The following is a 22,682-nucleotide window of genomic DNA, read 5'->3' on the forward strand; positions in this document are numbered from 1 at the left end:
GGGATCCCATGACCCCAGACTCTGCAACCATCATAAATATGAGTCACTTTCCATATCCATAAATCCATATCACTCTAAAGTGAATTTCCTACCTGGATTCTGGAGTGCCACATTTATCTATTCATTTCCAATACATTATATCTATGCACCAGGCAAAGAAAGCTGCACTGGGAGAGAGGATCTAAGGAGTCTTCCTGGAACTGTCTTTGAAATGGAGATGTCTGGCCAGAGCTACAGTATTTACAATGCTGTCTATGCTGTAGCACATGGTCTCCATGCTATGTATTCATCCAGAGCCAGGCGGAAGACGAGAGGCAACGGAGAGAAGTGGAATTTGCTGAAAGTCCAACCTTGGCAGGTGAGTTACGTTGCCTTTCAATGGGAACATAGCCATAATAATATAGTTATTTCAGTTTTTACAAAATTCACTAAGTATAGCAATAACACTTAGACCTATATACCGCTTCACAGTGCTTTACAGCCCTCTCTAAGAGGTTTACAGAGTCAGCACATTGTCCCCAACAGTCTTGGTCCTCATTTTACCAACCTCAGAAGGATCAAAGGCTGAATCAATCTTGACCCAGGTGAGATTTGAACTGCCAAATTGCAGGCAGCCGGCAGGCAGCAGAAGTAGCCTGCAGTACTACATTCTAACCACTGTGCTACCATATTCTTTTTCGAATGAAGGCAAAAATACATGTCCAAGGATAATGATGGGAGATCAGATTTGGGTAAGTCAATGGGACCAGAGATTTACTCATCTGAGCTTTCAGATTCATGCTGGAGACCATCTTCAGGAAATTTCTCTCTACTGAAATACAAACCTTGGGTTATTATGTGAGTCATGTTTATGAGGTGTCTTCCTGTTGCTGCAAAATTAAATGTGTGTCCTTCACTGCAATGTGAGGCTACCAAAAAGTTCAGGTCTCCTCATCTAACTTGTAAGATGTGCCATATAGTTGGTGTTTTACCTTCTTTTTTCTTTTTTCTCCTTTTTCTGGCCCACAATTTTGTCACTTTGTCAAAGATTGCAGTAAGGTTTCTCTGGCATGATTTTTTTTTTGACAAACCCATGTTGGCTTCTGGTTATGACTTTTTTGCCTCTGAGTGTTCACAGATTCATTCCAGAATCTTCCCAGGGGAAGGATGAGGTCAGGCTAAAAGGTTTGAAGTTTCCTAGATTTATGTTTTTCCCCTTTTTTGAAGATAGGAACTACATCAGCTGCTTTCCAGTCCTCTGGTAGTTCCTCGCTACTCCAGGATTTTTGAAAGATATAGTTCATTGGTCCCGAGATCATGTCTGCCAGTTCTTTCAGAACCTTTGGGTGTAACCCATCTGGTCCTGATGATTTGAACTCATCTAGGGTGGACTTACTATTTTCTTATCTATTTTAAGTTGTATTCCTGATTTGTTTCTCATGGTTCTGTTTTTGATAGGTTGGGCTGTTCGTTTTAATTGAACACCATTTAGTAAATAAAAAAATGGATTGTATAATCTATTGCCTCCTATTGGCAGCAATTTCTCACTTCTCTGTTATCTTTTAGCTTCGTTTATTTCTGAAAAACCTCCATTTCAACAATAGTGCTGGGGAAGAAATAGTGTTCAATGAGAATGGAAACGTTGCAGCAGCATACGATATCATCAACTTGATTACTTTCCCCAATCGATCCTTTCAGAAGGTCCAAGTTGGAGGTATTGAACCTCAGCGTTCTCAAAAGGAAGATCTCACCATAAATATAACTCCCATTGTATGGAATCCCAAATTTAAGCAGGCGAGTGGAACAAACCAACTAAAATTTGGGGATATTTTCTCAATTTTGGGGATTTTAAACCAGTTGTCTTAGAATGGTTCCGAGGTCGTTTGATAACTTCTTAATTGTTTATGATCCCCTTTAGAACATCTCAAGTTCCTCTACTCTGTAGAGATCATGAAGCGATTTATACTCAAATTCTCAATAATAGTTCAAAGATTTTTCAGATGTTAATTGCTCCTCTGACTGATTCTAGCAATCAGTCCTAGGAATTCCAAATTTTCCATTATTAGAAATTACAAGAAGATGGGGGGGTTGGATTTATTTAAAGAGAATGACTGATGAATGATTGATTCAAAGATTATAATCCATTTTAATTTCTTATTCTGGCCATTCCCAATAGACACCACCTTCTTCTACCTGTGTAGAAAGTTGCCATCCTGGGTACCGGAAATTGATTAAGGAGGGGAAACAGGTTTGCTGCTATGACTGTGGTGAGTGTTTAGAGGGAAGCATTTCCACCATGATTGGTAAGAAAAAAATATGTATAATTCTTTAAAAGTACATTATGCTCTAACCAAGTTTGGATTCTTGAATATAGTTTTAAAGAAAAGCATAGATTGATTGGGATTGTTCACTAGCCTTGTTCTCTTCTTTTATTAAGTAAAAACTTTTCTTTATTTAACTGTGTAATCTCTTGTTCAGGAAACAAGGTGGTCTATTGAATACAAAAATAAACTTTAAAAATATTTTCTTAAAGCAAAATTTTTTAAAGAGCTTTATTCTCTCAAAAAACAGCTTCAGGAAGGAATAGTTGTTAAAAACTTAATTTTATTCAATGTGTAGAATTTTTAGAAATTGTATTTATGGTTTTTAGATTCCAAGCAATGTGAGAGGTGTCCAGAAGAACAATATCCAAATGAGAAACACCATCAATGTATTCCCAAAATTATGACCTATTTATCGTACAAAGAAATCCTGGGAGAAATCCTGACTGGCTTTGCTGTTTCTTTTGCTGTCATCACAGTTGTGGTGATGGGGACATTCATCTTCCACCAGAACACTCCCATCGTCAAAGCCAACAACTGGGATATCACCTGCGCCCTGCTTGTCTCGCTCCTGCTGTGTTTTGTTTGCTCCTTCCTCTTCCTCGGATGTCCAGGGACAGTCACATGTCTGCTCCGACAAGCAGTTTTTGGAGTTGTCTTCTCCATTGCGGTGTCTTGTGTCTTAGCCAAAACCATCACTGTGGTTCTGGCCTTCATGGCCACAAGGCCAGGGAACCGCATGAGGTTGTGGGTGGGGAAAAGGCTGTCCGTCTCAGTCATTGTTTTTTGCTCCCTTATTCAAACAAGCATCTGTGCTGTCTGGTTGACCATTTCTCCTCCTTTCCCAGAGTTGGACATGCATTCCCAGGTGGATGAGATCTTAGTGCAGTGCAATGAAGGCTCAGAGATCATGTTTTATGTTGTGCTGGGCTACATGTGGCTTCTGGCCCTCATCAGCTTCACGGTGGCCTTCTTTGCCCGGAAGTTGCCCGACACTTTCAATGAAGCCAAGCTCATCACCTTCAGCATGCTGGTCTTCTGCAGCGTTTGGGTGTCCTTTGTGCCCACCTACTTGAGCACCAAAGGGAAATCCATGGTGGCTGTGGAAGTCTTCTCTATCTTGGCCTCAAGTGGTGGCTTATTAGGTTGCATTTTCCTGCCCAAGTGCTACATTATCATGCTGAGACCAGAGCTGAATACCAGAGAGCAGCTAGTTAGGAAAAAGACTGGTGTGATTTCACAGGCAGCATGAATGAAACCTAAATTTTTATTATTTGGATGAAAATTTCTGAATTTTATTTAGAAATAACTCTTTTCTTCAATTTTTTAATTGCAATAGAATTATAGACTTGTATATAGACTTGTTAAATGGGTGACACTGACCAAGGTTCAGTCTCTCCAAACTCTCTCTACCAACGTAATTTTCTTGATTGTAAAGAAATGTTAGGTTAACATTGATGAAGGAACAGACATCATGGGAAAGTAGAAAGCGAGGAAAAAAACTCAGAGTACCCCCATTTTGATTCTGTTTAATTTAGAAAAGATCAAAGAAATTCAGGCTGGCTTTCAAGATAGCCTATAACAACAATGGTGCACCATTGGAATAAGACAAAAAATGACTTTGATTGAATAAAGACAAGAGCCCATTTAGGGGATTATACTGTGGATCATAATGGCAGCAAAATGTCATTATTTCTCTGCTCTCCTTGTTTCTGGAGATAGCCATTCAGGTAATACAAATCATTCATGGCTTGAGACCAGGTTATTTGAAGGACCATCTTCCTTCAGGCACGTCTACCTGACCCACCAGAGCAGGAAGGAAGGGAATGTTGTTGTTTTTGGAGTCAAGTTTTATTGATTTTTCTTTCATGCACACCCACATATTTTATGACCATATCGTATCTTACACAACTTATCATATCCAAATACATTTTACATAGTTACAATTTCTGCCAAAATATTCTTTTTCCCTACATTTTTTATCTTGTCTTAATAATTCTATGCTTATTATATAAACAACATCACCATCCGCCATCATATCCTAATTTTTCCATTGTTAATCATATATATTCTCTTTTAACTTTCATATTAATTCATTCTTCATCCTAATAAATTTGAACATGTTCAGAGTTGCCTTTCTCCCATTTCATCTCTCTTGTTTTACAACAATCCTTCTCTCCTTCTCCTCTCTTTTCCTTCCCTCCCTTCTTCTATCCTTTTCTACTTTCTTCTTGGAGGAAAGGAATGTTAAGGGACTCCTCTGCTAAGAAAGTACAGTCATGGTTAGGGTGTTAGGCAGCTTTCTCATTTGTTTTAGTAGAAGTTTGTTGCCATAACTTTGGTTCTCAGGTTGAGCCTTGTTGATGCTTTGTCTAGCAGGTTAAGGCACCACATTCCAAGACCTTCTGACTCCATCCCCTTCCCCCAAGAATGGCAACTGAGAAACAAAATAAAAGAGAGCGCACAGTTGACCAAAGTCATTCTGACAGTTGACAGGTACATCTGGTGGGACTCAGAAGAAGGCCCTTCTCTATGGTGGCTCCCTCTCTTTGGAATATGATCCTCACAAAGAATAAATTGTTCCCCATATTGACATTCTTTTACAAGGCCCTGAGGACCTGGTTTGCCAATGGGCATGGAGAACCCAGAGTGAGATGGGGCATATCAAGTGGTTTATCTGATTGATTATAATCACCAGGATGGTGAAGTCTATTGCTTTTATTGTTTAGATATTGGGTTTTTTTATTTTTTAAGTTACCCAGAGTTACTGAGATTGAGTGGGCAGCCATAAAAATGTACATAAATAATGCAAGCATAACTATCCAGATGATTTCAAGGTCCTGACTCAAGGTCCATTCAGAACTCGATGAGGAGGAACAGTATCAGATTACATGAGACTGAGAAGCTGCACTTTGAGATCCTCCTAGACCAGTAGTGGGATTCAAATCCCAGCACTACCAGTTCACTATTGGGAGTGTGTGGGTGCATGCGTTTGCTTTGCAGGCACATGGCAACTCTGCAGCCGAACCAGTAGCAACCCAGCCCTGTCCTAGACCATAGCTGCTATTTGATGATCAATTGATAACTGTGGCCAGGAGTCCTTTGTTCAGGTCCCTTATTTGTAAACTTTGTTCAGGTCCCTTAGTTGTCCCTTAGTTGTAAACCTAATCTTGCGTAGCTTCTTCTCCAGAAACACTACACTACTAATCAGAGCATATAAAACATTTGCTAGACCAATTAGATCTCTAAGGTCTCTTCCAACTCTGTTATTCTGTCATTTTCTTTTATTTCTATGATTCTGGTACTTTATGAATAAAACATACAAATAAGATTCTTTCAAGGTACCTTAAAGACAGAGGAAATCCTGATGAAATATATACATAAAGGCAGTGGTGGGATTCAGCCGGTTTGCACCACTTTGGGAGAACCGGTTGTTAGCTTTTTGAGCTGTCTGGCAAACTGGTGGTTGGAAGAAATCGTTAGGGCAGAGTTAGGTTGTTAAATTACTTGAATCCCACCACTGCATAAAGGTAAAGGTAAAGGTTCCCCCCACACATATGTGCTAGTCGTTCCCAACTCTAGGGGGCAGTGCTCATCTCCGTTTCAAAGCCAAGGAGCCAGTGCTGTCCGAAGATGTGGCCGGCATGACTAAATGCCAAAGGAGCACTGAACACTGTTATCTTCCCACCAAAGGTGGTCCCTATATTTTTACTCACGATTTTATATGCTTTTATTTATTTATTTATTTATTTATTATTCATATTTATATACCGCCCTATCTCCCAAAGGACTCAGGGCGGTTTACAGGCATTTAAAAACAAATAAATACAGTCTAAAAACAATTTAAAAAACTTATTCTAAAGCCTAATAATTAAAAATGTAACAGTAAAACAGTAAAACAGTAAAACAGTAAAACAGTAAAACCCAATTTAAAACCCATAAATTAAAATCTAGCTCAGTCTGAACTGCTAGGTTGGCAGAAGCTGGGACAAGTAACAGGAGCTCACCCATTACATGGCAGCACTAAGGATTCGAACTACTGAATTGCCGGCCTTTTGATCAACAAGCTCAGCATCTTATCCACTGAGCCACCGCATCCCTCTTACATGCTACCAATGATCTAAGACAGTTCCACTAATGAACTCAAGTTACATATGTGGCCAGGTTATATTCATTGAACCATGATAAGATGGACCTGGAGATACAGAACTTGCCCTTCATTGCTCAAGAATGTCTAGAGTGAGACCACAGGGACACTGTTCTTGAAAACTCACACAAACTCACACAGACCCAAAGGTGCTTTTAACAAAAGGCAATTGGATTTTCTTGTTCTTTTTCTTTGAAAACATTTTGCTTCCCATCCAAGAAGCTTCTTGGGTGAAAACTAAAATGTTTTTTTTAAAAAAACCCAAAAAACCTCAAGATGCTTTTTAAAAAAAAACAAAAGAGAGAAACAAAAGCACCTTTGGGACAACCATGAAATGGATGATTGAGCATCTCCATAAATATACTCCTACACAGAGGTGGGCTTCACATACTGTTGCAACTGGTTTGGCCAGCATCGGAAATGTGAGCGTGTGTACGCGCCATCTGTGCATGCATGTGGCATCACAAAACATGGCAATTTGCTCATGCGCGCTATCTGCACATGCATGCAATGTCAAAAACACAGTGATACAGGACAGGATTGCACCAGGGCAGGTGGGCGGGGGAAGGCCCACCCATAGGTGGCCACTACCGGTTCGCATGAACCAGCCCAAACCGACTGAATCCCACCTCTGCTCCTACATACTTTCTTTTTTTCCAATGTGACAGTTTCAGCAAACCTGGGGTGGGGGGATGGTAAGTATTTCTCTGAATTAGGAGATTGTGAGTTGAGGACTACTAATCCTCTATTAACCAGCATGCAAATCAGAGTTTCCAAGATCTCAAGATCATTTCTTTCTTGCCTGATGAGGTGCTGACAAGAGATGGTTTTACACTGTACAATTTCTTCAATTGGAAAAAGAGCTGAATAGCTTTGCGAAAGGGATTTATCTACCTTGTAATTATCTCAATTAATTAATTAAACTTGTTTTTTAGGGGGAGGCATAGAACCTAGGGAGACTTAATACTTTGAAATTAACAACAACTCCATGAGGCTCAATAGGTGGCATTATGAATCACTCAGATGATAATGATTGTAACCTACAAGTTTAGTTATGCTTAAAGCCAACAGAGGTTCTTTCATTGTTCCAAGCAAAGTGTTGTGAGGATGAAGATGTGGCTGCATTGCTGTGATTGGAGCCAAATTGCTTTGGCAATCAAAGAGACTGACATACTTTGCCATTGGTTTTTACTTTCTCTCTTTGTTCTCCAAGCTTCTTTTAGCAAGACCTTCAACTCCATGTGTCGAAACAAACAACATTTGCAGGTTAATCTCCCTGCCCTTTCCAGTGATATCGTCATTGGAGAATTTGTGTCTACTTTATATCCTGAATGGTCTTTGCTCCACTTTATGGAACATCCAGCAGGATCTTTGAGAGGAACGCAAGTATTCCTTTGAAAGAAACTCTGATATGCCTTTCAAGTTTTTTTTTAACATGATTGTATTCAGGATATTCTGAATAATTTTTTTCCAATTTAGATGCGAATTAAAACTGGTTTAGTATGACTCTTATTTATACTTCTGTCTTGATTAATGATATTTCAGGTGCTGGAATATAGCTGTTGAATGTTGCCTTGCAGACATGGTTTTCCATGTGCCTGTTTTACATAAGAATTCATCTGTTCATAAGAAAAACTCACAACTTTAATTTTAATAACATTGTTCCTCTATATTTTCATTTTGTATCCGAAAGGAAAAATAAACCCAGTCAAAAATATTTTAATAAAACTATAAAAATAAAAATAAAAACTATAAATATTTCCGTTATTCCTGCTGTTTATTGATGCTGTTAGAATTCAATCATTTATTCCTTGTTTGCCTCCTTGCTTACTGCAGGGTAAGTAGAAATGTAGATATATTTAAAAATATGAATATAATAAAATCTTACATCTTCAGTACTTGGATTGTCATTAACAGTTGGCACAATCCATCAGTTTCTGTCTTCCAGTTCCATTGCTGCCCTTCATATATGAAAGAATCCTTTTAATTGCGTTAAAACCCAGTTTTAAATTTCTCAAAATGTGATGCACAAATGCTCACAGGATACTCAAATGTGTTTCAAACACTCCACCTCAGCTCCTCATTCTATGCCTTCCTCACTTCTGGAATATCTTAATTACTGAATTTTAAGAATCAAAGTTTTTTCTTTAAAGCTTCTTCTGTTTAGTTTTAGAAAGAGGGCAGAGAACGGCAGCCAAGGTAGACTAGAATAGAATAGATTTTTTTATTGGCCAAGTGTGATTGGACATGCAAGGAATTTGTCTTGGTGTATATGCTCTCAGTGTACATAAAAGAAAAGATACCATCAAGGTACAACACTTACAACACTCAGTGATGGTCATAGGGTACAAATTTAACACTTAATGATACAACACTTAATGATAATCATAGGGTACAAATAAGCAATCAGGAAACAATCAATATCAATATAAATCATAAGGATTACCAGCAACAAAGTTACAGTCATACAGTCATAAGTGGAAGGAGATGGGTGATGGGAACAATGAGAAGATTAATAGTGCAGATTTAGTAAATAGTTTGACAGTGTTGAGGGAATTATTTGTTTACCAGAGTGATAGCGTTTGGGAAAAAACTGTTCTTGTGTCTAGTTGTTCTGCTGTGCAGTGCTCTATAGCATGATTTTGAGGGTAGGAGTTGAAACAGTTTATGTCCAGGATGTGAGGGATCTGTCAATATTTTCATGTCCCTCTTCTTGATTTGTTCAGTATACAGGTCCTCAATGGAAGGCAGGTTGGTAGCAATTATTTTTTCTGCAATTCTAATTATCCTCTGAAGTCTGTGTCTGTCTTGTTGGGTTGCAGAACTGAACCAGACAGTTATAGAGGTGCAAATGACAGACTCAATAATATTCCTCAATAATTAGGGGACTGCAGGCTCATATGAAAAATAGTTGCAGGAATTGGGAATATCTAGTTTAATTAAAAAAAAGAAGAAGAAGAAGAAGAAGAAGAAGAAGAAGAAGAAGAAGAAGAAGAAGAAGAAGAAGAAGAAGAAGAAGAAGAAGAAGAAGAAGAAGAAGAAGAAGAAGAAGAAGAAGAAGAAGAAAGACTGGGGTGACATGGTAGCAGTTTTTCAATATCTAAGGCATTGTCACAAAGAAGTGGGAGGCAATTGATTCTGCAAAGCTCCTGAAGGCAAGACATGAAGCAATGGATAAAAACTAATTAAGGAGAGAAGCAACTTAGAACTAAGCAGAAATGCCTGCCAGTTGGAACAATAAATCAGTGGAATGACTTGCCTCCAGAAGTTCTGAATGCTCCAATATTGGAAGATTTTTAAGAAGAGATTGGATTACCACTTGTCTGAAATGGTATAAGGTTAAGGTTAGGTTAGACTGAGTAACAGTTGGACTAGAAGACCTCCAAGATCCCTTCCAACTCTGTCATTCTGTTTATTCATTTTCAAAGAAATGCTTCAGAACATGAGTGCTTTCTTTATTTCTCTAGTACACATTAAAGCAGACAGATACATCATTTTAGGCATGAAGAAAAACATTACAAAAGATGTGCAGAGAAAGAGTGCAGAGAAGAGCAACAAAGATGATTAGGGGACTGGAGGATAAAACATATGAAGAACGGTTGCAGGAACTGGGTATGTCTAGTTTAACAAAAAAAAGGACATGGGGAGACATGATAGCTGTGTTCCAATATCTTAGGGGCTGCCACAAAGAAGAGGGAGTCAGGCTGTTCACCAAAGCACCTGAGGGTAGAACAAGAAGCAACGGGTGGAAACTGGTCAAAGAAAGAAGCAACTTAGAACTAAGGAGAAATTTCCTGACAATTAGAACAATTAATAAGTGGAACGACTTGCCTTCAGAAGTTGTGAATGCTCCAACACTGGAAATTTTTAAGAAAATGTTGGATAACCATCTGACTGAGATGGTGTAGGGTTTCCTGCCTGGGCAGGGGTTGGACTAGAAGGCCTCCAAGGTCCCTTCCAACTCTGATGTTATGTTATGTTATGTTATGTTATGTTATGTTATGTTATGTTATGTTATGTTATGTTATGTTATGTTATGTTATGTTATGTTATGTTATGTTATGTTATGTTATGTTATGTTATGTTATGTCTGTCTAAATCCAATTATTATCTGATTCAAAGGTTATAAAACTAAATGAAATTCTTCTTGCAGGTCATTGCCTAAAAACTTCCAGCATGTCCTAGCCTTCAGTTTTGCAATGCAGGAGATCAACAGAAATGAGAACTTGTTACCCAACATCACCTTGGTCTCCAAGATATATGAGAATGGTTTTCAGGAAATGAAAGCCTCTGAGAGTGTTATGACTCTCTTCTTTGTGGAAGGCCGCTGTCAACTCAATTACAGGAAGGGAAAGGACCAAAACGTCATGGCTGTCATTGGTGATCTCCCTTCCCAGAACACCATCCAAATGGCCAACATCTTAAATGCCTACAAAATTCCACAGGTAGGTATCTGGGCTCACTTAAAGTTACAAGAAGAAGGAAAGGATTGTAGTTTTTTTTTTTTTGTTTTTTTTTAAACTATCTGAGAACAAAAAATGGGGGGAAGCCTTCAAAAACAAGTAAAGTATTGGGGAACTCATTTTGGGTAGTTTTTATTTATTTATTTTGCCAGAGAAATACAATGCATCAATTACTATTGGAAAAGCAGTAATTCTTAATAAGCACAAACATTACATTTAGTATGTAAGAAATGATGTAGCCATCATTCTTTTTATCTAGAAAAGTGCTTCCTTTCTTCTTTTTGACATGTCTGCAAAAACAGTACCTAGTCTAAAAGCAGATCATTATTTATTCCCACTCTGCAGCTCAGTTATGGCACTTTTGACCAGGCATTGAGTGATAAACAGCAGTTTCCTTCTTTCTACTGGATGACTTCAAATGAAAACCTCCAATATGCTGGGATCATTCAGCTCCTGAAATATTTTGGATGGAATTGGATTGACCTGCTCATTCCAGAAGACACCACTGGAGAGAGATTTCTCAGAATTCTGAGACCCAAATTTATCCAGAGTGATATTTGCATTTCTTTAATTCAATTTATTCCAAGATTGGCAAATTATGACCCCAGCACCTTACGAAAGAATAATCTAAGTAAAATAGGACGTGTCCTGTGGTATAGTAAAACCAATGTAATACTTGTTTATGGGGACATTCACTCTATAGATGGCTTACGAGTAATTCTTGAATGCTATGAACTTGGTCACAGGCTCCCAATAGAGAGGGTTTGGGTCATAAGTGCTCTCTGGGATGTCACTTCTGTCTTTGAACCTCAGAAATTCACCCCATTATCCTTCAATGGCAGCTTGTCGTTTGCTCTACACACAAATAGGGTACCAGGCTTTCAAGAGTTCCTCGAGAAGCTAAATCCATATCACTCTAAAGTGTATTTGCTACCTGGATTCTGGAGTTCCGCATTTATCTGTTCATTTCCAATACACTATATCTATGCACCAGGCAAAGAAAGCTGCACTGGGAGAGAAGATCTAAGGAGTCTTCCTGGAACTGTCTTAGAAATGGAGATGTCTGGCCAGAGCTACAGTATTTACAATGCTGTCTATGCTGTAGCACATGGTCTCCATGCTATGTATTCATCCAGAGCCAGGCAGAAGACGAGAGGCAACGGAGAGAAGTGGAATTTGCTGAAAGTCCAACCTTGGCAGGTGAGTTACGTTGCCTTTCAATGGGAACATAGCCATAATAATATAGTTATTTCAGTTTTTACAAAATTCACTAAGTATAGCAATAACACTTAGACCTATATACCGCTTCTCAGTGCTTTACAGCCCTCTCTAAGAGGTTTACAGAGTCAGCACATTGTCCCCAACAATCTTGGTCCTCATTTTACCAACCTCGGAAGGATCAAAGGCTGAGTCAATCTTGACCCTGGTGAGATTTGAACTGCCAAAATGTAGGCAGCCGGCAGGCAGCAGAAGTAGCCTGCAGTACTGCATTCTAACCACTGTGCTACCATATTCTTTTTCGAATGAAGGCAAAAATACATGTCCAAGGATAATGATGGGAGATCAGATTTGGGTAAGTCAATGGGACCAGAGATTTACTCATCTGAGCTTTCAGATTCATGCTGGAGACCATCTTCAGGAAATTTCTCTCTACTGAAATACAAACCTTGGGTTATTATGTGAGTCACGTTTACGAGGTGTCTTCCTGTTGCTGCAAAATTAAACGTGTGTCCTTCACTGCAATGTGAGGCTACCAAAAAGTTCAGGTCTCCTCATCTAACTTGCAAGATGTGCCATATAGTTGATGTTTTATTTTCTTTTTTCTTTTTTCTCCTTTTTCTGGCCCACAATTTTGCCACTTTTTCAAAGATTGCAGTAAAGTTTCTCTGGCATGGTTTTTTTTTTTTTGACAAACCAACTTTTTTGCCTCTGAGTGTTCACAGATTCATTCCTTGATTATCTTTTCCAGAATCTTCCCAGGGGAAGGCTGAGGTCAGTCTGATAGGTCTGAAGTTTCCTGGATTTATGTTTTTCCCCTTTTTTGAAGATAGGAACTACATCGGCTGCTTTCCAGTCCTCTGGTAGTTCCTCACTACTCCAGGATTTTTGAAAGATATAGTTCATTGGTCCCGAGATCATGTCTGCCAGTTCTTTCAGAACCTTCGGGTGTAACCCATCTGGTCCTGATGATTTGAACTCATCTAGGGTGGACTTACTATTTTCTTATCTATTTTAAGTTGTATTCCTGATTTGTTTTTCATGGTTCTGTTTTTGATAGGTTGGGCTGTTTGTTCATTTTAATTGAGCACCATTTAGTAAATAACAAAATGGATTGTATAATCTATTGCCTCCTATTGGCAGCAATTTCTCACTTCTCTGTTATCTTTTAGCTTCGTTTATTTTTGAAAAACCTCCATTTTAACAATAGTGCTGGGGAAGAAATAGTGTTCAATGAGAATGGAAACGTTGCAGCAGCATATGATATCATCAATTTGATTACTTTCCCCAATCGATCCTTTCAGAAGGTCCAAGTTGGAGGTATTGAATCTCAGAGTTCTCAAAAGGAAGATCTCACCATAAATACAACTCCCATTGTATGGAATCCCAAATTTAAGCAGGCGAGTGGAACAAACCAACTAAAACTTGCGGATATTTTCTCAATTTTGGGGATTTTAAACCAGTCGTCTTAGAATGGTTCCGAGGTCATTTGATAGCTTCTTAATTGTTTATGACCTCCTTTAGAACATCTCAAGTTTTTCTACTCTGTAGAGATCATGAAGGGATTTGTACACAAATTCTCAATAATAGTTCAAAGATTTTTCAGATGTTAACTGCTCCTCTGACTGATTCTAGCAATCAGTCCTAGGAATTCCAAATTTTCCATTATTAGAAATTACAAGAAGATGGGGGGGTTGGATTTATTTAAAGAGAATGACTGATGAATGATTGATTCAAAGAATATAATCCATTTTAATTCCTTACTCTGGCCATTCCCAATAGACACCACCTTCTTCCACCTGTGTAGAGAGCTGCCATCCTGGGTACCGGAAATTGATTAAGGAGGGGAAACAGGTTTGCTGCTATGACTGTGTTGAGTGTTTAGAGGGAAGCATTTCCACCATGATTGGTAAGAAAAAAATATGTATAATTCTTTAAAAGTACATTATGCTCTAACCAAGTTTGGGTTCTTGAATATAGTTTTAAAGAAAAGCATTGATTGGGATCGTTCACTAGCCGTGTTCTCTTCTTTTTTTAAGTAAAAACTTTTCTTTATTTAACTGTATAATGTCTTATTAAGGAAACAAGGTGGTCTATTGAATACAAAAATAAACTTTAAAAATATTTTCTTAAAGCAAAAATTTTAAAAGAGCTTTATTCTCTCAAAAAACAGCTTCAGGAAGGAATACTTGTTAAAAACTTAATTCTATTCAATGTGTAGAATTTTTAGAAATTTTATTTATGGTTTTTAGATTCCAAGCAATGTGAGAGGTGTCCAGAAGAACAATATCCAAATGAGAAACACCATCAATGTATTCCCAAAATTATGACCTATTTATCGTACAAAGAAATCCTGGGAGAAATCCTGACTGGCTTTGCTGTTTCTTTTGCTGTCATCACAGTTGTGGTGATGGGGACATTCATCTTCCACCAGAACACTCCCATCGTCAAAGCCAACAACTGGGATATCACCTGCGCCCTGCTTGTCTCGCTCCTGCTGTGTTTTCTTTGCTCCTTCCTCTTCCTTGGATGTCCAGGGACAGTCACATGTCTGCTCCGACAAGCAGTTTTTGGAGTTGTCTTCTCCATTGCGGTGTCTTGTGTCTTAGCCAAAACCATCACTGTGGTTCTGGCCTTCATGGCCACAAAGCCAGGGAACTGCATGAGGTTGTGGGTGGGGAAAAGGCTGTCCGTCTCAGTCATTGTTTTTTGCTCTCTTATTCAAACAAGCATCTGTGCTGTCTGGTTGACCATTTCTCCTCCTTTCCCAGAGTTGGACATGCATTCCCAGGTGGATGAGATCTTAGTGCAGTGCAACGAAGGCTCAGAGATCATGTTTTATGTTGTGCTGGGCTACATGTGGCTTCTGGCCCTCATCAGCTTCACGGTGGCCTTCTTTGCCCGGAAGTTGCCCGACACTTTCAATGAAGCCAAGCTCATCACCTTCAGCATGCTGGTCTTCTGCAGCGTTTGGGTGTCCTTTGTGCCCACCTACTTGAGCACCAAAGGGAAATCCATGGTGGCTGTGGAAGTCTTCTCTATCTTGGCCTCAAGTGGTGGCTTATTAGGTTGCATTTTCCTGCCCAAGTGCTATATTATCATGCTGAGGCCAGAGCTGAATACCAAAGAGCAATTAGTTCGGAAAAAGAAGGGTGTGATTTCACAGGCAGCATGAATGATACCTAAATTTTTATGATTTGGATGAAAATTTCTGAATTTTATTTAGAAATAACTCTCTTCTTCAATTTTTTAATTGCAATAGAATTTAGACTTGTTAAATGGGTGACACTGACCAAGGGTCAGTCTCTCCAAACTATCTCTACCAACGTAATTTTGTTGATTGTAAAGAAATGTTAGGTTAACGTTGATGAAGGAACAGACATCATGGGAAAGTAGAAAGCGAGAAAAAAAACTCAGAGTAACCCCATCCTGATTCTGTTTAATTTAGAAAGGGTCAAAGAAATTCAGGCCGGCTTTCAAGATAGCCTATAACAACAATGGTGTACCATTGGAATAAGACAAAAAATGACTTTGATTGAATAAAGACAACAGCCCATTTAGGAGATTATACTGTGGATCGTAATGGCAGCAAAATGTCATTATTTCTCTGCTCTCCTTGTTTCTGGAGATAGCCATTCAAGTTATACAAATCATTCATGGCTTGAGACCAGGTTATTTGAAGGACCATCTTCCTTCAGGCACATCTACCTGACCCACCAGAGCAGGAAGGAAGGGAATGTTGTTGTTGTTTTTGGAGTCAAGTTTTATTGATTTTTCTTTCATACACACCCACATATTTTATGACCATATCGTATCTTACACAACTTATCATATCCAAATACATTTTACATAGTTACAATTTCTGCCAAAATATTCTTTTTCCCTACATTTTTTATCTTGTCTTAATAATTCTATGCTTATTATATAAACAACATCACCATCCGCCATCATATCCTAATTTTTCCATTGTTAATCATATATATTCTCTTTTAACTTTCATATTAATTCATTCTTCATCCTAATAAATTTGAACATGTTCAGGGTTGCCTTTCTCCCATTTCATCTCTCTTGTTTTACAACAATCCTTCTTCTCCTTCTCCTCTCTTTTCCTTCCCTCCCTTCTTCTATCCTTTTCTACTTTCTTCTTGGAGGAAAGGAATGTTAAGGGACTCCTCTGCTAAGAAAGTACAGTCATGGTTAGGGTGTCCCCAGTCATGTTAGCCAATCGGTCCAGTGGCAGGTTTCTCACTTGTTTCAGTAGATGTTTGTTGCCATAACTTTGGTTCTCAGGCTGAGCCTTGTTGATGTTTTGTCTAGCAGGTTAAGGCACCACATGCGCTTCAAGATTTTGGTTACCACCTTTAAAGCGCTCCATGGCTTAGGACCCGGGTACTTACGAGACCGCCTGCTGTTACCCTATGCCTTCCACCGACCCGTACACTCTCATAGAGAGGGTCTCCTCAGGGTGCCGTCCGCCAAACAGTGTTGGCTGGCGGCCCCCAGGGGTAGGGCCTTCTCTGTGGGAGCATCGACGCTCTGGAATGAACTCCCCCCTGGCCTACATCAAGTGCCTGATCTTCGGACCTTCCATCGTGAGCTAAAAACATATTTATTTATTCAAGCGGGACTGGCATAATAGTTTGATTTTAAATTGGGGTTTTATTAATATTCTTAAATATTTTAAATTTAATTTTAATTATTAGCCGTTTTTGTAATTTTGATATGTTTTAATTTGTTTTAATTGTACATATTTTGTATTTTATCTCCAGCTGTACACCGCCCTGAGTCCTTCGGGAGAAGGGCGGTATAAAAATTCAATGAATAATAATAATAATAATAATAATAATAATAATAATAATAATAATAATAATAATAATAATAATAATTCCAAGACCTTCTGACTCCATCCCCTTCCCCCAAGAATGGCTACTGAGAAACAAAACAAAAGAGAGCACACAGTTGGCTGAAGTCATTCCAACAGTTGACAGGTACACCTAAAACCCGAACTAGACAGGTACCAGAAGTTGGTTCCCTGGTCCAACATTTTAAAGTCACAGGACATGATATTGAATTTAAAAAGACCAGAACTATCGCCAAAACTGAACACTTTAACAACAGAATAATCAGAGAAGCCATTGAGATAGAAAAACGCCCACACAGCATGAACAAACGAGATGACACCTCCCGCCTACCAGCCATTTGGAAACCCGCCCTTATTGACAAACGAGTCCCAAACGAGGAATGACACCAGACCCACACTCACAAGGTCCACACAGGATGTCACCATCGCACATCCACCCAGAAAGCAGACCCAAACCCACACTGATCATGAAGCACGACCAAGGACCAGAAGCCAGACCGCAGCTGCAACATTAGCCATTTCAAACCCCTCCAATCCATTCATGCAGCAGACTGACACCCACTATGAAGATGTAGCACGACCACAAAGCCAAACAACAGCTATGCAGCTCACCAGCTCAAATCCCCCTGCAGCACAGACTAGACTGAGCACAACCAAGCCCCCACCAACACAGGACACACCCCCATCCAATCAGAGCACAGAAAAACCCCCATCCAATCAGAGCACAGCCAAGCTCCCACCCAATCAGTTCAAACCCCCACTAGCAGTTAAAAGGAAGAAACAGCTGCGATCACACATTGCTCCCAGAAGCACGAAGCTGAAGCCTGAAGATGACGAATGAGACTTCGTCGAAACGTCGCCAAGACACTTCCAATTTTACACGGGAGAAAACCCGAACAACCAAAGACCTATATGTATATATAAATATATATATATATATATATATATATATATATATATATATATATATATATATATATATATATATATATATATATACACATATACATATTTTATGTACATATATGTAGAATCATATGCAGAATTCTAAATTCTGTAGAATCATATGCAAAAATGAAACCAGCAAAAGAAATCTCATTTATACTATAAACACAATTGCCAGAAACAACCTTAGCTAAAACAAACTTAGAGCTAGACCAGACTTATCATTCCTACAACGTATTAGATCCTGTGGACTTTGTTCAGAGCTCAAATGACGGCAAGAAGATGGAGAAACTAACCTTTACATTGACTACCGTGCTGACTGCATAAAAACAAAATCCTTCAATCAAAACCCTAAACCACACTTTAATCAAACATTCAACCATCCATCAAACAAGGCATCCATCCATCTATAAATCGAAACACCCATCCACCCATTGATTAACCTACTAACCTTCAATCACCCATACAAAACCTTCAATCATCCAATGATCAACTTCTCATTACTCAACCAACCTTTCTTCTACCACCTGATACAAAAAACCCTCAATCAATTACCAATCAAAACTAGGTATACACGCCCCTTACCTCTTCTACAACAAACACTACAGGTCTCAAATGTAAATTAATAAATGCAAGAAGTATCATAAACAAATTACCTGAATTTATCTTCTTATTAAACAACGGTACATTTGATATCATATTTGTTTGTGAAACATGGCTAAACTCATCCTTCACTGATTCCATTATTTCAAACAAAGAATATCAAGTCCTTCGATCAGATCATGAACATCGCAGATGTGGTGGAGTAGCTATCTTTGACAAAAAATCACTGAACTTAAAAAATATTCAAGTTGCACAGAAACTCTCTCTTCCTGAAACTATTATACGTGACCTATTCACCAACACCACACTTAGATTCATACTATGCTACAGAGCCCCTGATTAGACCCCTTGCAATTTGCATACCGAGCAAACAGATCAACAGATGATGCTGTTAATATGGCTCTGCACTACATCCTACAGCATCTTGAGTCTCCAAAGACCTATGCAAGGGTCCTTTTGGTAGACTTTAGTTCAGCATTCAATACCATCATTCCAGACATTCTTCTAACTAAGCTAAACCAGCTACAGGTACCGGAACAGACTTGTAAGTGGATCACAAGCTTCCTAACAAACAGGAAGCAGCAGGTGAAGCTAAGCAAGATCACATCAAATACAGTACAATTAGCACAGGGGCCCCCCAGGGCTGTGTGCTCTCCTCACTTCTCTTCTCTCTGTATACCAATGACTGCATCTCCAATGATCCATCTGTTAAGCTACTGAAGGTCGCAGATGACACAACAGTGATTGGTCTCATTCAAGACAATGACGAATCCGCATATAGACGAGAGGTTGAACGACTAGCCTTATGGTGCAACCAAAACAATCTGGACCTGAACACACTCAAAACCGTAGAAATGGTGGTAGACTTTCGGAGAAACCCTTTCATACTTCCACCTCTCACAATACTAGACAACACAGTATCAACAGTAGAAACCTTCAAATTTCTAGGCTCTATCATATCGCAAGATCTAAAATGGACAGCTAACGTCAAAAACATCATTAAAAAAGGACAGCAAAGAATGTTCTTTCTGCACCAACTCAGTAAGCTCAAACTGCCCAAGGAGCTGCTGATTCAGTTCTACAGAGGAATTATTGAGTCTGTCATTTGCACCTCTATAACTGTCTGGTTCCATTCTGCAACCCAACAAGAAAAACACAGACTTCAGAGGATAATTAGAACTGCAGAAAAAATAATTGCTACCAACCTGCCTTCCATTGAGGACCTGTATACTGCACGAATCAAGAAGAGGGCCGTGAAAATATTTACAGACCCCTCGCATCCTGAACATAAACTGTTTCAACTCCTACCCTCAAAACGACACTATAGAGCACTGCACACCATAACAACTAGACACAAGAACAGTTTTTTCCCGAAGGCCATCACTCTGCTAAACAAATAATTCCATCAACACTGTCAAACTATTTACTGAATCTGCACTACTATTAATCTTCTCATAGTTCCCATCACCAATCTCTTTCCATTTATGACTGTATGACTATAACTTGTTGCTGGCAATCCTTATGATTTATATTGATATATTGACCATCAATTGTGTTGTAAATGTTGTACCTTGATGAACGTATCTTTTCTTTTATGTACACTGAGAGCATATGCACCAAGACAAATTCCTTGTGTGTCCAATCACACTTGGCCAATAAAAATTCTATTCTATTCTATTCTATTCTATTCTATTCTATTCTATTCTATTCTATTCTATTACGACATCGCTTATGCAAATATGTTAACCTCATTACTAACATGGGCTACCTCTTGCCCATATCCTCTCATATTTCTGGGAGACCTAAATCTACCTTCTATAAACTGGATAACAAATGAATGTACAACTGAACCAATCCATACTACACTATACAGCGCAGTTACAAACCTAGGTCTTGAGCAACTAGTAACTAACAATACCGGACTCAAAAACTGCCTCGACCTCATCTTTTGCAATAACACTAACTCAATTTATGGACTACAAATATAAGAACCCTTTTCCAACAGTGACCACTGTATGATAGACTTTTGTCTAAAAATACGCCCTCACATAAATCATCATAACAATAGAGCTCCAAACTACAATTTTAAAAAAGCTAACTATGACCTTATAAACAATGATCTCTCATTTCTTGACTGGCAAAATCTATTCTCAACCTGTATCACTGCAGAAGACCACTATAAAGTATTTCTACTTGAAATCAATAAAATCATCAAACTATACGTTCCACAAATCACCACTAAAATCAAAAAAAGAAACAAATTACCCATATCAATAAAAAAGCTTCAATCCAAAAAAAATCCCTCTGGAGAAGAAACAAAAAGGGCTATGTAGCAAAATTCAAAAACCGCTACAGAAATATTGCAACTAAATTAAAACTGAATGTAACATTTACCACACCAAGCAAGAAGAAGACCTACGCACAAATTCCAATTGTGCTTTCTATATATTTGTGAACAATAAACTTAAAGAAACAAGATCCATCCCACCACTAAAAGAACCTAACGGCAAAGAATGTACGGATGAAACAGTTAAAGCAAACCTCTTTAACACATTCTTCGGCTCAGTCTTTGTAAACAGCAATGGCTCATATCCAACATCCCTCAATCGTACCAAAAATGATAACAACAACTTAACTTTTATAGACTTCACAGAAGATAATGTTGAAAAAGCTCTTCGCAACCTGAAATCATCATTATCAATTGGTCCTGATGGGCTATGTGCATACTTCTTTAAAAAAAATTTCAATAAATATAGCAGAACCCCTAAGCATAATCTTTAATAAAGCTTTCACGACTAGTTCCCTTCCAAAACTCTGGTCTCTAGCCACAGTCATCCCTATCTTCAAAAAAGGAGATCCCAGCCTAGTTGAAAATTACAGACCTATCTCTCTATGTTGCGTCTCATGCAGAGTAATGGAATCTATCATAAACCAATCCATTACTCTCCACCTTGAAACTAATAACCTACTCTCTAATAAACAATTTGGTTTCAGAAAAAAATTGTCTTGTAACTTACAACTTCTCCACTGCAAAAACATACGGACTACCAACCTTGATCAAGGAAAAGCAATAGATGCAATCTACATAGACTTCTGCAAAGCTTTTGACTCAGTAGTACATGACAAACTTCTCTTAAAACTAAAATCCTACGGCATTTCAGAACCTCTTCACAATTGGATAAATGCCTTCCTATCAAACAGACAAGAAGTGGTCAAAATTGGCAATGCTATATCAAATCCTGTTCCTGTCAAAAGTGGCGTTCCTCAAGATAGTGTTCTTGGACCAACGCTCTTCATACTATACATAAATGATCTCTGTGACCTTATCGCAAGTTATTGTGTTCTCTTCGCTGACGACGTCAAACTATTCAATACCACTAACAATACTTCTACCCTTCAAGATGACCTTGACTTTGTTTCCGATTGGTCTAAAACTTGGCAACTTCAAATATCAACCAGCAAATGCTCAGTCTTACCTATTGGTAAAAAGAACCCTAACATCAAGTACAAGCTTATTGGACATTACCTTATTGACAACCCCCTCCCTGTCAAAGACCTTGAAGTTTTCATATCAAATGACCTAAATGCCAAAGCCCACTGCAACTACATAGCAAAAAAAGCTCTAAGAGTTGTAAACCTAATTTTATGTAGCTTCTTTTCCAAAAACTCTATACTACTAACCAGAGCATACAAAACATTTGCCAGACCTATTCTTGAATACAGCTCAACCGTCTGGAACCCATATCACATCTCTGACATTAATACTATCGAACGCGTCCAGAAATATTTTACTAGAAGAGTTCTTCGCTCCTCCGAAAACAAAAAAATACCTTATACCACCAGACTTGAAATCCTGGAATTAGAAAACTTAGAACTCCGCCGACTCCGACATGATCTGTGTTTAACACAGAGAATCATCTATTGTAATATCCTTAAAAGACTACTTCAGCTTCAATCACAACAAAACAAGAGCAAACAATAGACTCAAACTTAATGTCAACCGCTTCAAACTTGATTGCAGAAAATATGACTTTTGTAACAGAGTTGTTAACGCTTGGAACTCACTACCTGACTCTATAGTCTCTACTCAAAACCCCAAAATCTTCAACCAAAAACTGTCTACTATTGACCTCACCCCATTCCTA

The 22,682-nt window shown here is 38.5% G+C and overlaps 1 protein-coding gene across 1 annotated transcript; it reads left to right on the top strand.

Annotated features, from left to right (window-relative positions):
• The first annotated feature begins 211 nt into the window (after positions 1-211).
• Positions 212-15,303, top strand: LOC131198050 (vomeronasal type-2 receptor 26-like). Its single transcript, XM_058182561.1, has 8 exons — positions 212-358; positions 1,546-1,773; positions 2,156-2,282; positions 2,630-3,284; positions 10,601-10,892; positions 13,301-13,528; positions 13,911-14,037; positions 14,381-15,303. The coding sequence occupies exons 1-8, from the start codon at positions 212-214 to the stop codon at positions 15,301-15,303; spliced, it is 2,727 nt and encodes a 908-aa protein (XP_058038544.1).
• Positions 15,304-22,682: the final 7,379 nt, after the last annotated feature.

This window comes from Ahaetulla prasina, chromosome 4, assembly GCF_028640845.1.
Source record: "Ahaetulla prasina isolate Xishuangbanna chromosome 4, ASM2864084v1, whole genome shotgun sequence".
NCBI classification, from domain to species: Eukaryota; Metazoa; Chordata; class Lepidosauria; order Squamata; family Colubridae; genus Ahaetulla; species Ahaetulla prasina.

Excerpts from the sequence above, each read along its gene's own strand:
- LOC131198050 (XM_058182561.1), top strand. The coding sequence starts at position 212 with ATGGAGATGTCTGGCCAGAGCTACAGTATTTACAATGCTGTCTATGCT. Across the intron at positions 3,285-10,600 it reads GTGGCCTTCTTTGCCCGGAA|GTCATTGCCTAAAAACTTCC; the intron begins GTTGCCCGACAC and ends TTCTTCTTGCAG. Across the intron at positions 14,038-14,380 it reads AAGCATTTCCACCATGATTG|ATTCCAAGCAATGTGAGAGG; the intron begins GTAAGAAAAAAA and ends TATGGTTTTTAG.